Here is a 15,062-nt window from a genome sequence, read left to right on the forward strand (position 1 = left end):
CCCCATTCACATTTGAGACCGTGTAACACTAACGAGTCACATGACACTGGGGAGGGGAAATGGCTGATTGGGCCCAATGTGGACATTTCCACTTAGGGGTGTACTCACTTTTGTTGCCAAGGTGTTAGACATTAATGGCTGTGTGTTGAGTTATTTTGAGGGGACAGCAAATTTACACTATTATACAAGCTGTACACTCACATTTCTTCAGTGTTGTCACATGAAAAGATATAAAATACTTACAAAAATGTGAGAGATACTGTACCTACAGAAATGTGGGGCCAAAATGTTAATACTTTAAGAAGGCATGTTAAATAATATCAGTATATATGGTCAAATGCTTTGTCAGCATCTAGCTGACTATGATTTTGACCTAGCCTTCTAGGCTTTTATATGGGCTATAGCTGCAATGATAGTACAAATGTTTTCTATAGAGTGCTTTCTGCAGATGAAACCTGTTTGCGGGGGACCAGTTATTACTGACATTCATTTTTGCAGATGATTGGCAATCACGGTATTTTTTAGATCCTAGTTCAGTAAGGAAATCAGGCGGTATAAAGTGATAAGACTGGGTTTTCATCTGGGTGAGCAATACAAGAATACAAGAGTTACTGAAGACATGCGGGCGTGGGTTGCCCTGTAAAATATTATTATAAAAGTCACAGGGATGAGCCAAAAGGACCAGGGCTAAGATTTTGTATCACCAGAAATGTGGGGCCAAAATGTTAATACTTTAAGAAGGCATGTTAAATAATATCAGTATATATGGTCAAATGCTTTGTCAGCATCTAGCTGACTATGATTTTGACCTAGCCTTCTAGGCTTTTATATGGGCTATAGCTGCAATGATAGTACAAATGTTTTCTATAGAGTGCTTTCTGCAGATGAAACCTGTTTGCGGGGGACCAGTTATTACTGACATTCATTTTTGCAGATGATTGGCAATCACGGTATTTTTTAGATCCTAGTTCAGTAAGGAAATCAGGCGGTATAAAGTGATAAGACTGGGTTTTCATCTGGGTGAGCAATACAAGAATACAAGAGTTACTGAAGACATGCGGGCGTGGGTTGCCCTGTACTGCTCCCATTCCATCGGGGCCAGGAGTCTTGCCGGTAGCTAGTGTGGAAATAATTTGTTTAATTTCTGGGGGTGCAACTGGAAATTCAAGCAACCGCTATTGATGGGATTTAATTTGGGGAGACTTGCTGTTTAGAAAATAGATAGTATGTCAGTGAGGTTAGAGGGCGTTTCAAAATATTCTGCATGTACTTAGTGAGTTGTGGAGTTTCCATGATAGTGGCACCTGTCAGAGTTGACATTTCTGTGAGTTTTGTGTTTGCTGTTAGCAATCATATACCGTATTTGCTCGATTATAAGACAAGTTTTTTTTTTCAGAGTACATTTTTTCAGTCTTATAATCGAGGTCATCTTCCAATCAGACCTCAAATAGCTGGAGCAGCAGCGTCTCTTGTACTAGCAGCAGGAGAACAGGAACCTTGCAGAGTCGTCGCATGACTGTGGCCTGTGCAGAAGTCTACGAGTGAGAGATCTGCAGTTCAGGTAAGGGGTGGGGAGGGTTTATGAACAAGTATGTGTGATTAATGGAATTAATGTGTATTTAAATATTTGTGAATGAGTGTGTGATAGCATGGATGTGTATGTAATAAAACATTTCATATACACTGGCTACTATCATGCCCAGGCAGCCAGCATGTAGGATTTTAATTGATGGATTGAGAAAGACCTGTGTGTCGAAACGTTTCCTGTGTGAAATAAACTCACCTCACCATTGAAGTGCTGGGCCTTTGCCTCTTTATTCCATATATTTGAGGGACTGGTGGTACCCTGGCTCGTGCACCACCTCATAACTGTATTCTCACCTTTCGTTTTTAAGAATGTAATGATAAGTATATTTTCAGTTGGTCAGTGACTATTAACACTGAGTGTCAGATAGATATCAAGTGTATATGGGATACAGCAGAGAAAAAAGCTAAGATACTGATGCTCTCATAAATCTGAAATAAGGCAATTGTAACATGTGCTTTTTGACCATTGATGACGTGAAACATTGTAATAATAATTAGTAATATTTGCCCGTTCACCTTTTACTAAATTAACCTAAGCTTTGTTCTTTTGGGGTTTTTTTGTGTGTTCGTTTTTTTACAGATACCATGGAAGGAAGACCTGTGAACTACACTCTTTTTTTATGTTGGTCCAATAATAGCCCAACTTTCACTAAAGATTCCACACAAAGACTTATATAACTTTTGTAAGGGTATTGAATGAGGAAAGGTATCAGTATTCTTCTATGCAACTTCACTGAATAAGAATGGGTGCACAGACAAAGCAGGTCACAGCATTACGTGACTCATTGCTGACATCTTGAAGAAGAAGAAAAAAAACCTTAATTTTTTTGTTGGCTCACGGATCCACAGAAATTCTGTGAAGACCAGCCCAACAGTATTTTTCTTATAAACATACATTGCTTATTTTTGCTTCTTCCAAAACATTTGTAATGCAGTTTATTGGACCAAATAAGCTTTGAAGTGCTCAAAGGACCATTCAGTCGAATGTACTAATTTGTAAACACCATTAACCCCTTAATGACCTTTACCGGTTCAGGACCGTGACAGAAAACGGTCACTTAACTACCTTTGACGGTCCTGAACCGTCAAAAAATTAAATAAGCTTAGAAAGTGATCAACGATCACTTTCTTTGATTAAACGGCGTTGCTGTAATGCCTCGATGTCGAGGCATTCAGTAACGCCGAGATCGGCATCAGGGGCCATGTCTGGCCCCTCCCTGGGGCATCAACATCCGCCATACATTGTATGGCGGCGGATGCCCGTTTTAAAATAGTTTAGGAGGCGATCAACGATCACCTCCTAAACTTCAATGGTGTCGCTGGAATGCCTCGATCAGGAGGCATCCAGCGACACCAAACACTTACCCCAGCTCCGGAGAGCGGTCACAGCCACCGCTGCAAGTGATCTTCGCCATCCGCAAGATGGCGGCCGCCCTGTAAAAAAAAAATAATAAAGATGAAAAAGTTCGCTAGATGGTCTCCAGACCCTCTAGAGAACTCTTGCTCCACTTGCAGGTTGAATACAGGTACTGCATTCAACCATGCAAGTCAATGGAGCCCAGCTTTCTAATCACAATGTGATTAGTAAAATATTTAAAAAAACATGTGCTAACATTTAAAAATAATTATGCAGTGATGTCACCAGAGGAACCATCCAGTACCAGTAAAATATGTTAAAAAAATGTAAAAAATAAATAAATAAAAAAAATAAGGTTTATTATTTTGAGCAAGTGCTAAAATTTCTAAAAAATTCTCAGCATAGAAAGAGTTAAAATAAAAGCACTTCAAATAACCAAGGGGTGTCTAATTTAATAAAAAATGGCTTGATGGGGTAAATTGGAGTGGGCGGGTTCATAGATAGGGCACAGGTACAGGCTGACCAAAATAGAAAAAAAAAGCGCACTTCCCAAATGTGGGATTTTAAATCTCAAACAACCCGACAAACCCATGCATGTGGGGTATCACTGCACTCGGGAGATGTTGCTGAACACACATTGGGGTGTTGTTTGATAGTGACACATACCAGGAGCTATGAATTCATTCCTGAAGTACAATTTGTGTGGAAAAAAATACAAAATTAAATTTTTGGAAAGGCAGGTGGTAGAATCTATAGCATAAAAGGGTTAAAATACCAGCATTTGAAATACTTTGCGGTGTCTAGTTTTCAAAAATATATGGTTTGATGGGGTAAATTGAAGTAGTCGGCTTCAAAGATGTTCCAAAGAGGAGAAAGAGGCAGAATGACCAAATGACCACCTGAATTACGCATTCCCCCAAAAAAAAAAAACAGCCAAACAATCTGACAAACCTATACATGTGGGGTATCACCATACTCAGGAGATGTTGCTGAACACATATTGGAGTGTTGTTTGACAGCGACATATACCAGGACCTTTATATTTATAACTAAATTACAATTAGTGTGGAAAAAAAAAAATACTATTACAAAGTATGACAAAGTATGGTTGTATAATTAGTGCATGGAAAGGGTTAAAATACCAGCATTTGAAATACCCTGGGGTGTCTATTTTTCAAAAATATATGGTTTGATGGGGATTAATTGAGTTAACCGGCTTCAAAGATGTTCCAAAGAGGAGATGGAGGCAGAATGACCAGATTTGGAAAAAAAGGTTTGGAAATCATAAAACGCTACTTGTACTTATTGCCCAATAACTTACAAAAAACAGCAAAAAAACATAAAAACATTGGGTATTTCTAAGCTCAGGACAAATAGTAGAATCTATTTAGCTAGTTTTATTACTTCCTTTTGTAAAAGTCATAAAAGTAAATAAGATGATATGATCAAAACATATGGTATCTAAAGAAAGCCCATCTTGCCCTGAAAAGAACAATATATAAACATGTGTGGGTACACAAAATGGGTGAGGAGAAAATTTGCAGTGCTTGTGTTCAGCTGTAAAGTGTTAAAACAGCTTCGGTCCCACAGTGTACAAAAAGAAAAAATGAGCCCGGTCCTTAAGGGGTTAGAAGTTAGTATTTCATGTATTTTTTTCATCCCACTTTGAGAGCAGTTCTTTATTATAAGAACATGTATTGCGTGATAGGATAGAGTTTATGATCTAGTGTTGTTGTATCGCAGATACATTATTAGTGGTGACACTGACAAAGAACAACACAAAATGTTAATTTCATTGAGGAAATCCAACAATATATAAGGCCTATGCAATTGCATTCCCAACTGAGTATTTTTAATGTGCTTAATTTGTTTTTGTAAAGATATTATATTCACAACAACAAAAATCTAATGTGGAATGGATTACAATATTACACAGAAGACTCTTTACAGAATATGTTCAAGGTAATTATTTGTGAACTAGTCTCTTCTGTACCAAAGTACTACATTTACAATTTTCAAGCCTGCATTGTGGCTAATGCTTGTCCCTGGTAATCAGCAGTGACAGTATGGAGAATTGATCAATATACAGTGCAACTCTGTGCAAATTACCCTGGTTTAGGTCTCACATCTTTTTATAGTTGGCTCGAAAGGCCTAAATTACCTGCTTATGGGGAAACTGCAGGAAACCTTTTTTTCTAATCTAAAGTAAATATACCTTTGGTATAAACGGCACATTACGTATTAAAACATTTTAAAAGTAGATTTTCTTTATATGCTGGGCAGACTAAATAAATAAAATACAATCCCCAATAACCAATATCTCTGTACAGCTGCATGAATCTTGTTTACAGAAGTGTAGAAAGAAACTACATATATTGTAAATGCAATTTGGGTTTCATGCATAATCACCTATATTTGTGTTGCCTTTCTGGCAGCCATATTATAGTTTTGATATAAATCAAAATAACGATATATTCCAAAACGCTTCAGGTTAATGGGTTTACCCAGAATTAATGGTTTTTGCAAGTGAGAGCTGTGTATTATAGTCATATTTGGGTTTTCATGAATGGGAAGGGCTAGCCACATATAGTGGTGGTGCTAGTGCAAGACCATTTTAAGTTGGTGGGGAGCAGGCATGGCCAAACACCATTCCCCCTGCCCAGAAAAATAAACTGACCAATAGACCCTGGGTCAAACCCAAAGTGTTCCCACATATGATTTTAATACATTTGCTGTCTCTACCTTGCTGTTTTGGGGCTTGTGTTGCAGCCAGTTTTGTATTTGAGTTATAAAATAAACAAAAAAACATCTAAAACTGATCATTATGCTTGTTCTATTACTTGCATGAAAGCCTCATGATACTGATTATTTTTCCTTCCCACTGGAAGCTCGACTAAAACAGAGGGGGTGTACAAATAAATTACATTAAAAATGTAATAATCCTACTAGTTTGCCATTCTTTACAAAAACACTTGATATCCAAATAGCCTTTCTCATATCTGCGCCCAGTAACAGTGCATACAAGAACCTTTCTACTGATCTGGAGTTAACAAAAGGTTCTCACTGTAAAAATGAGTGACACTGAGAAAAATTATCACTATAATAACACATAGCAGTTGTAAATAATAGAAATAAAACCATTAAAGCATGCTTGTTTGAAATATATTTTTATATACAATGCAACAAAATGTGAATAAAGCAACTAGACAAGACGACTGTAATTGTCTCCAATATGGTACAATAAGCTGAAGAGCAGGGTTGGATAAATTAAATTCTTTAGGATCCAACATATAGTAGGTGACTATTAAGTCTAATTGTTTCTTAAGTAGGGGTTGCTGTTGGTGTCCTTTACGAATTTAACTTGCCTGTTAATGCTCTAGAGGTCAGATAAATTCAAAACACAGACAGAAATTTTGCAAAATACAATAAAAAAAAAAGTTTTTCATACAATAGTAAAGAGATCAGACAGTCTTGATTCCATATTTACATTATTTTAATATTGATCTACCAAGAACCCATGCAACACTCATGGTTATTTTACACAAAAGTTATTGTCCTTGTTTGGTATAGTTGATGCCCCTTAGCGCTGGGCCAAGACCTTCTTAACCCCTTAAGGACAATGGGCGTTTCCTAAACCCATTGAAAACAATGCATTTTGAGCCCGTACATGTACGGGCTTTGTCATTAAGGGGTTAAGGTGAAAAAGTACAGATCTTTTTCTTGGCAAATTAGCATATTTATATTCTTGTTAAAGTGCAACTTATTACTTAACCTTTAAGGATCAGAACAATCCAAAATAACGCACCCGTCTTGTTGGCGTCTATGGCTTTTTAGTTTCCAAAATTAGTAACTAATGCAGTACAGCCATGCCACAAAAATACAAAAAATGCATGGACGCCATCATCTTGAAAACACTGTACTCCATTTCAACAAAGATTTTATAATGAAACTAAAATATTATGGGCTTATTTAAGATCTGGAAGTGTTCTTCTACATATATTTGCTTTGTGTATTTAAATCAAACTATACACTGAACCTGCATATACTCATGACTGCAAACTCATGACAAATTCTACGTCAATAAAACCTAAACATTTTTTTAAAAAAGTCAACAGTTGTGTTCAATAGGTCTAACGGTATAACTTAGTTCCGTGAATTATGCCAGTTACCTACAAACTATCAACTCATTAAATACTACAATGGTTATCTCTCAAATGTTCTTTATTCTCTGGCAATATAAGCTCTCGGTAAATAGTGAATAAGCTTTCTAAGTGGATAATTTGAAAGCTAGAATGGCCTCCCTAAAATATAAATATATATATATATATATATATATATATATATATATATATACACACACACACATATATATATACATATATATACACACACACACAAATGTTAACAAAATATTTATTTTCTTCACAAAAACTACCTCCTACAATAAATTCTTCATAAATTTAAGGCAGAATTAGATTACTGTGGATACATTTACCATACATTGAGGACCATCAGTGTGTGCAACACACAAAGCAGACCAGCTTTGACCCTCAACAGGATCATATAACTAAGTAAATTGTAAAAGTGCATGACATTGTTGTTAGTTAAATAAGACCTAATTCCGCGGTTGGCATCCCTGTTGAGGAGCGTATACTTTGCACCTCAAAATTGGCAGTAACTAAAGATTAATGCTGTGCACAGAGAATGCTGTGCACAGAATTATGGGGTCATTTAATGGAGTTAACTACGCTATTACGTCTTCATTGTTCTTTGTTATACACTGGGTTTCGATTTTATAACCCACTCAGCACTCGGATTGAGTTGAGACAGGTCTTTCATGTAGGTATTTTCTTCAAGGCATCGCTCCCCTGTTTTTAAAGAAAAAAAGATTTTTTTTTTTAAGAAAGGCAAAAGTTTATCCAATAAATGACCTGATTTTTGTTATTTTTACTATAGTATTTGTTTTGAACAAAATGACACTTTTATTCCATTTCAGTGAGAAAATGTAAAGATGTTTATGATTCTCTATTTTGAAAGAATAGTTTGACTTCCCACTGGCAAAGAGAGATCTTCAAGTGACACCAATACCAAGAACTTCCACATCACCCATTTTTGGGAAATGCAGAGAGAGGGAGAAAAACTTTGCATTGTTTATAGCATCTAAAATGCAGCGCGATGTAATTCTCACACTCGCCTTTCAGAACTAGTGATGTAACTACCAGAAACTATGTCAGTTCTACAAAGTAGACGGGTCTATGTGGGCAACTGTGGTTATGCATGCAAGTATATATTTTCTCAGAATTTAGATTTTTAGTCTGAGCAGCATTGCAGGCATGCAAAGAAACCGCATTGTAGGCCACATCCTGTTACTATGTTTTAAATACATTTTGTAACAATTAGGTATATTAATCTAATTCGTAGCGTTGCAATTATTGTAAAAAAGAGTTTACAACTGCTAAAACATTAATACAAAAACATTCTTTAGAATCTTATGGAAGTAGTAGAAAAGAAAAAATAAAACCAAAAATGAGACATGCGCCATTCCTCATGTAGGGGAAAAAACTAAACGTGGTATACCTTCGACTGTAATAAACAGAAAGGGAAACGTGTATTTTAAAATTACAATGTCCAAAATATACCTACCAATATTTCCTCCAATTTCATATAAGCAAACCTCTTCTTTCTTTAAATTTCTTGACATACCACCACTAAAAAAACAAACAAACACAATACATCGATTTTTAGAGTTTTATAAAAAAAAACAAACAAAAGTCACTTGCCATTTTGAGGAACATCAGAACGGATAGGGTCAATACATTGAATCATCAAAGCAATGATGTCCATTTTAGGCATGGGGAAGGCCTACTTTTAAATAGTGTCTCAGTGTAGAACTGGAATGTGCAGGATTCTGCTTTTAAAACGGTTATGGATACTTAAGGGACTGCTACATAAGGAACGCTAACACAACACTCATGCACATACACAATACCCAACCGCACACTCTTTTGTGCCTTCATATTATGCAGAGATTTATGTAATTTATGCTATGCCAAAAATAATTGCCCAAACCCACCACAATATTTTGGTCCTTAACTAAACACCAGTAATCCATTTTTAAAGTGCATCACAGACACTACCCCAACCTATAAATCCTTGGGTTTTCTCTGAAAATGTACCACTTCAAGGGAAAGGTATTGCTTATTCAACCTTTTTCAATCAGTACTAATGTATTTCTGTCTTGACTGCGCAGTCTTGCAGTCTTTTGGTCAAATACACCCCAAGGAATTTCCAGTTCATAGGAACAAGATTTACTTGTCATGAATTCCTTTTTGTTACAGATCTATACAAAGGAATGACCTTACGCTTCACAGGAGGCACAGTATTAACACAGAATATGCTCTAAAAATCACAACTACAACAACAACAGTTGAGATTTTGTGCACATCTTGGAATCTAATTCTCTGCATAACCCACTTTTGAAAAGGATATCAAATAATATACGAATGAGAAAAAGCATTTTGGTGTGGCAGCACATCAGATAAAGTACTGCAGTCGAGATAATTATTTAAAAGAATGCTTAGCCTTAGCACATGCATAACACATTTATCTGAAACCAGATAGAAACTACTACTGAGATGAAAACGTTGCTAGGAAACGATTTGAAGAATTTATAAGCATAACAAATGTAATTTTATCTAATCTCATTTTGTAACAAGAGATTATTTTTACTAGATGTAACATAAGTACTGGTATAAAATGTGTTAGCAGCTGAAAGCGACAGCATACCTATTGTTAATAAACTAATTTAACCCATCATCATGGTTTTTCTCCTGGTGTATAAGCGTTGATTTCTTGCCAGTTTTTACTTATATTTTACTAAAGTTCGCTTCATGGTTTGATAACTGTCCTTTGAGCAAAACATCCCTTATGAAAATGTTTGTGATGATTGGCTGGCAATGGTAATAGTACTGTAGACTCCATCTCCAGGAGAAAATAAATATTTTGAAAAGGGTTGAAAGAAGGGCACCTAAAATGATCAATCCTTTACAGGATAGTTTATCAGTAAAAACTAACCAATCAAAACATGTATACCTAAGATAGGAGAAGAAAGGCAGAGGGTATGACAGAACATTTAAATGAATTTAAAGTACAAGAAGAAAATATATTTAAAAAGAAAACTGTACGAACAAGTAATACTCTCAAAATAGGAGGTCAGTGGCTTAGCTGTAATGTAATTAAGTTTGACTTCATTAAGAGGGTGGTAGATAGTTGGCACAACTTCCTAGCAGAAGTAATTGAGGAAAATACTGTGAAGGAATGTAAATGCACATTGGATAGGCATAAGGGTTTCTTAAATATAAAATACCAAATTTTCAGTGCAGCTTATAAATTTATTAAAATCATCAAAATGAACATTTTCCATGGTGACTGCGCTATACTTTATAGCATAAATGCTTACGAATATGGCCCATTATCCAGAAATCCGTAACACCACAAACCATAGTCTTTCCTCTATGATTTCCATTCAAGCTATATCTACTCTTGAACGAAACTAAACTTAAGGCTAATAAATGTAATGTAATTTAAAGGTAATGTGTCCCATCACAAGCCAATTTTATATAATTGGTAAATCCCAATACGTATAATTAAAAAAAAATACAGTATTTGCTCGATTATAAGACAACCCCCCAAAATCTGAATATTAATTTATGAAAAAAAGAAAAAGCCCGAATATAAGACGACCCTATAGGAAAAAAGTTTTACCAGTAAATGTTAATTCATGTAAAACTATGTGAACAATTTTTTTTTAATAAAATCTATGATTGAGAAAAATATTTTGTTTTCATTTCCTTTTTTTTCAACCTTCCCCCTCCCCCCTAGTTATGCACATCTGCCCCCTGGCTTGCCCCAGAAATGCCTTATACCTCCTATATGCCACTGTGCCCCATGATATGCCATTTAACCCTCTAAATGCCACTGTGCCCCATGATATGCCTTTTGACCCCCTATGTGCCACTCTGCCTCCAGAATTGCCTTATACCCCTATATGCCACTCTGGCATTTAGGGGGTTAAAAGGCATATTATGGGTCAGAGTGGCATATAGGGAGGTATAAGGCATTTCAGGAGGCAGAGTGGCGTATAGAGGGTTAAAAGGCATTTCTGGAGGAAGAGTGGCATTAAGGGGGTTAAAAGGCATTTCACAGAGCACTCTGCCTCCAGAAATGCCTTATGCCCCCCATTTAACACTCCCTCCCCCTCCCTCCTCCAAACTTACCAGAGCTTCTGAGCCCCCGGTGCATATTCCGGGCAGCGCGTAGAGCTCTACGCGATTCGCGTAGACAACTTCCGCTGCAACCGGGAGGAGGTGCGGCTAGCGGCGGGGGTTGTCTGCGTCCATCGCGCAGACCTTCCCGGCTGTCAGAGATCAGGGGGAAATCGCGTAGATCTCTACACACTGCCCGGACTAAGCACCGGGGACTCAGAAGTACCGGTAAGTCGGAGGGGGAGAGACAGGAGGATCCAGGTCCCCTGCATCGCCGCAGGGGATCTGAATCTTAGTCTCATCGTCAGACCTAGTTGAGGTCTGATTATAAGACGACCTCGATTATAAGACGAGGGGTATTTTTCAGAGCATTTGCTCTGGAAAAAACCTCGTCTTATAAATCGAGCAAATACGGTAATTTTGATCCTGCTATTGGACCATGGACTGTAAATGATTCCTTTATTCACTATAATAGATACCTCTCTTTGTTGAGGAATCGAGCCAAAATATCTCCAGCTTTCAGGTCTTCTGTTAACTGTACTGCCATAGAAACTTTGGAAAACTGAGGTGCTTGAACCCTTATGAATCCTTGGGGTACTTCATTCTGGAGGAAAATTAAAAACATTTTTACATCTTTATTATTTTTGTTAATGCATAAGGAAGAAGTATATATTGATACATATCACAGTTTAAAACCGAGCAGGTGAAAACATAAAAAAAACCATTGAGTGCCATCTATAATTTTACAGATTAAATTGAAATGTGGTCTTCCTTTTTGGCATCTGATCTTTGTGTTTAGCTAAGAAGATTTTCGTTTTCGCTGTTCAGCCCAAGTACCGAAGAAACGAACATGGCGGCGGCAAAATTTACACGTAGACGAAGACACACAACACGAAGAATCTTAGTTTTCGTCTTCGTTTATCTCCCAGGTCCCTTCCCCATCTAGTCTACTTTATCTGCGCAGCATCACGAAAATCCATAGGTTCACACGAGAAGTTAAAAGGTCAGTGTGAGCGACTCTATTGGTCGCCTGCAGAAACCTCCTCTGGCATCAACCAATTGGTTGATGCTATAGGAGGCCCATACCGCCGGCCAATAGAGAAGCTATTATGGACCTTTAACTGCTGATGGTAAAACTCCGACTGGGGAAACCAGGAGTTAAAAGGTCCATACGAACCACCAATAGAGTAGACCATACAGACCTTTAACTCCTGACGGCGGAACGTGGCCTGGGGAGACCATTGGTCTCCCTTCTCCAAGCGTTAAAGGTCCGTACTAGCAGGGAGACCTCCTCAGACGGAGTTCGCCATCAGGAGTTAAAGGTCTGTACGATCGACTTTCTAAAAACCCCTTCTAAAAAATACAGCAAAACACCAAGAAGAAAAAATTAACACTAACAACGTACATGAATATTCGCCCAAACCGAACACAGGAACGGGTGAATATTCGTGGAATACGAAGATTTTTTTCCCCACGAAGAGGAGCATGTTTTATGTAGTTCTATGACTCCAACATAAAACCCTACTTGTCCTTAATAAAATGATATATAATTATGTACATTAAATAGAGGGACATCTACAATATTAATTGGTCACTGGGCAAGCCCTCCACTCCAACACCAAAAAAAAAAAAAGCTGCACTAAATCTACAGATTAGGAGGAGACAGAGTCAGTGCATTTTGTCGTGATCAGGGGGCTTTTAGTGATCAGTCACCCTGTGTGGGCCACTCACGTATTGTTCCCTCCCCACATCACCCCCCAGAGTCCCTTTGCCCCCTCCTTCACTGTACCACGTCCTCTCCCCCCCCCTCATGTAGTTCAGGTATAGATTTTTTTTAAAACCACCACAAACATAGTTGATATATATATATACACAAGCAATGCTATAATACATACAAACCCTGTATTTGCAGGTATTAATAAAGAAAACATGAAACATAGCATTGCAGGTGCAGAGCAACAAAATAACACACCAACTCAGCCTTGCAGGTATAGATCAACTGAAAAATCACATGCAATGAAGGTATAGATCAAATAAATACATGGAAACCCTAAATTGCAGACATACATAGATCAAAAGCCAAGCCTGGCACCCAGACTGCATCCACAGGACCCCAATTTGCATTATTATCATCATCATCTTTTATTTAAATAGTGCCAACAATTTACACAGCGCTTCATACAATACATATATTCAAGGTGTATGACAAGACTAGGCCTGCCCAATCTTGAGGGAATGGGGCAAGGACAAACATATGGAACAGAGAAAGAGTGAACAGGTGTGTGGGGGATGCATAGGACTTCCCATCTTTGTCTCCAAACAGCCTGCCTGTGCCATTTTTGACCACAAACATCTTGCCTGCGCCATCTTTATCCCTACTTACACATCCATGCTATCACACACATACTCATTCATTCACACATATTCATTCATTTACACAATTTTTGTGGCCTTTGTGATTTCACAGAGTTACATGGGTAATACATTTTTCAATACATACCTAGAAAAAAAGTCTTGTAGTGCAACTGGTGGTAAAACTTGAACAGATAAGGGTCCGTGTTGGTTTTCCTGCCTTTAAGGACAGGGGTTTTATGGAGAAAACTAAAATCTTATCTTTACTTCTACACTGCTTCTACATAGTTTCCTGGTTTCAGTCAATGCAAATACCAATATTACATTATGGGGTAATTTAACTTTGATAACAGAGGGTGGGGTCCTTGACAGTTCACAACCTAAAATAATAACACTAAGACCTCGATTTAAAAAGACCTCACAGAACGTGGTCTGAAACTCTGAACTTGAAAGTTGCATTATTACTTTATTAAAAGATAATAAACAAACCTAATACTATTGCAGGAAAGCAGCGATGCGATCTGTAAAAATGTCTTAGAGCTCTTCGGACATCCCATCTGTGCCATTGTTCAGTTGCCTTGCTGAAGTAATAGCCACCAACAATGCCCTCTTCCATGACAAAAACTTGAGACTTCTTCCAGAGGTTTGAAGGGTACAGAATTGAGAGCTAGTAAAATAAAGGTAAAAAACCCAGGAAGGAAAATTGGACTGTCTGGGGGGTTGCCGAATAGGCCAAATCCAAAAGGAAAAAAAGACAGAGTGCCGATACTTGCCCTTTTGAGGTTGAGACATTAAGACCTGCTGAGAATCCGCGTTTTTTGCAAGACGAGGATGGAACTAGTAGAGATAAAAAAAACCTGCATCACCAGGAGAGGAATTTCCTCCAACCCCGAAACCTCAGAATAAGGAGGACATCAGCCATGTCATGGGAAAGTCCATTATCTCCAAGGATAATCCTTGCCAAAGCTAGGCCGTCAAAATGACCATCTGAGGGAATTCTGGTCTCCACCAGCTGGGCCAAAAATGGCAGCTCCCAAACTCTTGAGGACATATTGTTTAGCTATGAGAACTAAGTCTGTATTGGCTAATATGGGATAGATGTTAAGACCCTGGCCTGGTCCGTTGAAGAGGACACGTGGGATATAGCCACCAGAGGAAAAACGTAAGCCATCCTGAATCTCCATATCACTGACATACTGTCCAGCACCAGAGGGTGACCCATGAATACAGAGAGGCTAAACCCAGAAGATTGCTGTTGTCTCTGGTTGCCACAAGGTCGATTTCTGGAAGGCCAAACTAGAACCAGGATGGATTCGATTCTTTTGTCTAAGGATAAATTCGATCTGCTGAGGTTGTCTGCAATACAGCTGTCCCTTCCCCTGAAATGAGTGGCTGACAAATCTTCTTGGTTTTGTTGAACCCATGCCATGACTTCTTCCGAGAAGGCCTGAAGCTTTAGAATACGGGTGCAGCCCTGTCTGTTGATATACGATATTGTGGTA

At 37.9% G+C, this 15,062-nt stretch overlaps 1 protein-coding gene and 1 long non-coding RNA gene across 7 annotated transcripts in view; one reads left to right on the top strand and one right to left on the bottom strand.

The window, feature by feature from the left end:
- Positions 1 to 3,995: 3,995 nt before the first annotated feature.
- Positions 3,996 to 15,062, top strand: part of LOC128482970 (uncharacterized) — a 77,995-nt gene continuing 66,928 nt past the window's right edge. Inside the window, exon 1 of the long non-coding RNA XR_008351031.1 lies at positions 3,996 to 4,170. This is a non-coding gene — a long non-coding RNA (uncharacterized LOC128482970). The remainder of the gene's footprint in view (positions 4,171 to 15,062) is intronic.
- The window catches only part of ARHGAP18 (Rho GTPase activating protein 18), a 91,784-nt gene continuing 84,429 nt past the window's right edge, over positions 7,708 to 15,062 (bottom strand). For all 6 annotated transcript variants that reach the window (XM_053458986.1, XM_053458984.1, XM_053458985.1 and 3 more), the window contains exons 13-15: positions 11,688 to 11,812; positions 8,588 to 8,652; positions 7,708 to 7,812 (exon numbers count right to left, since the gene is read on the bottom strand). In XM_053458986.1, the coding sequence (XP_053314961.1) occupies positions 7,718 to 7,812; positions 8,588 to 8,652; positions 11,688 to 11,812 (285 nt within the window). In that variant the 3' untranslated portion in view covers positions 7,708 to 7,717. The remainder of the gene's footprint in view (positions 7,813 to 8,587; positions 8,653 to 11,687; positions 11,813 to 15,062) is intronic.

The sequence above is a fragment of the Spea bombifrons genome, chromosome 3, assembly GCF_027358695.1.
Source record: "Spea bombifrons isolate aSpeBom1 chromosome 3, aSpeBom1.2.pri, whole genome shotgun sequence".
In the NCBI taxonomy this organism is placed as follows: domain Eukaryota; kingdom Metazoa; phylum Chordata; class Amphibia; order Anura; family Pelobatidae; genus Spea; species Spea bombifrons.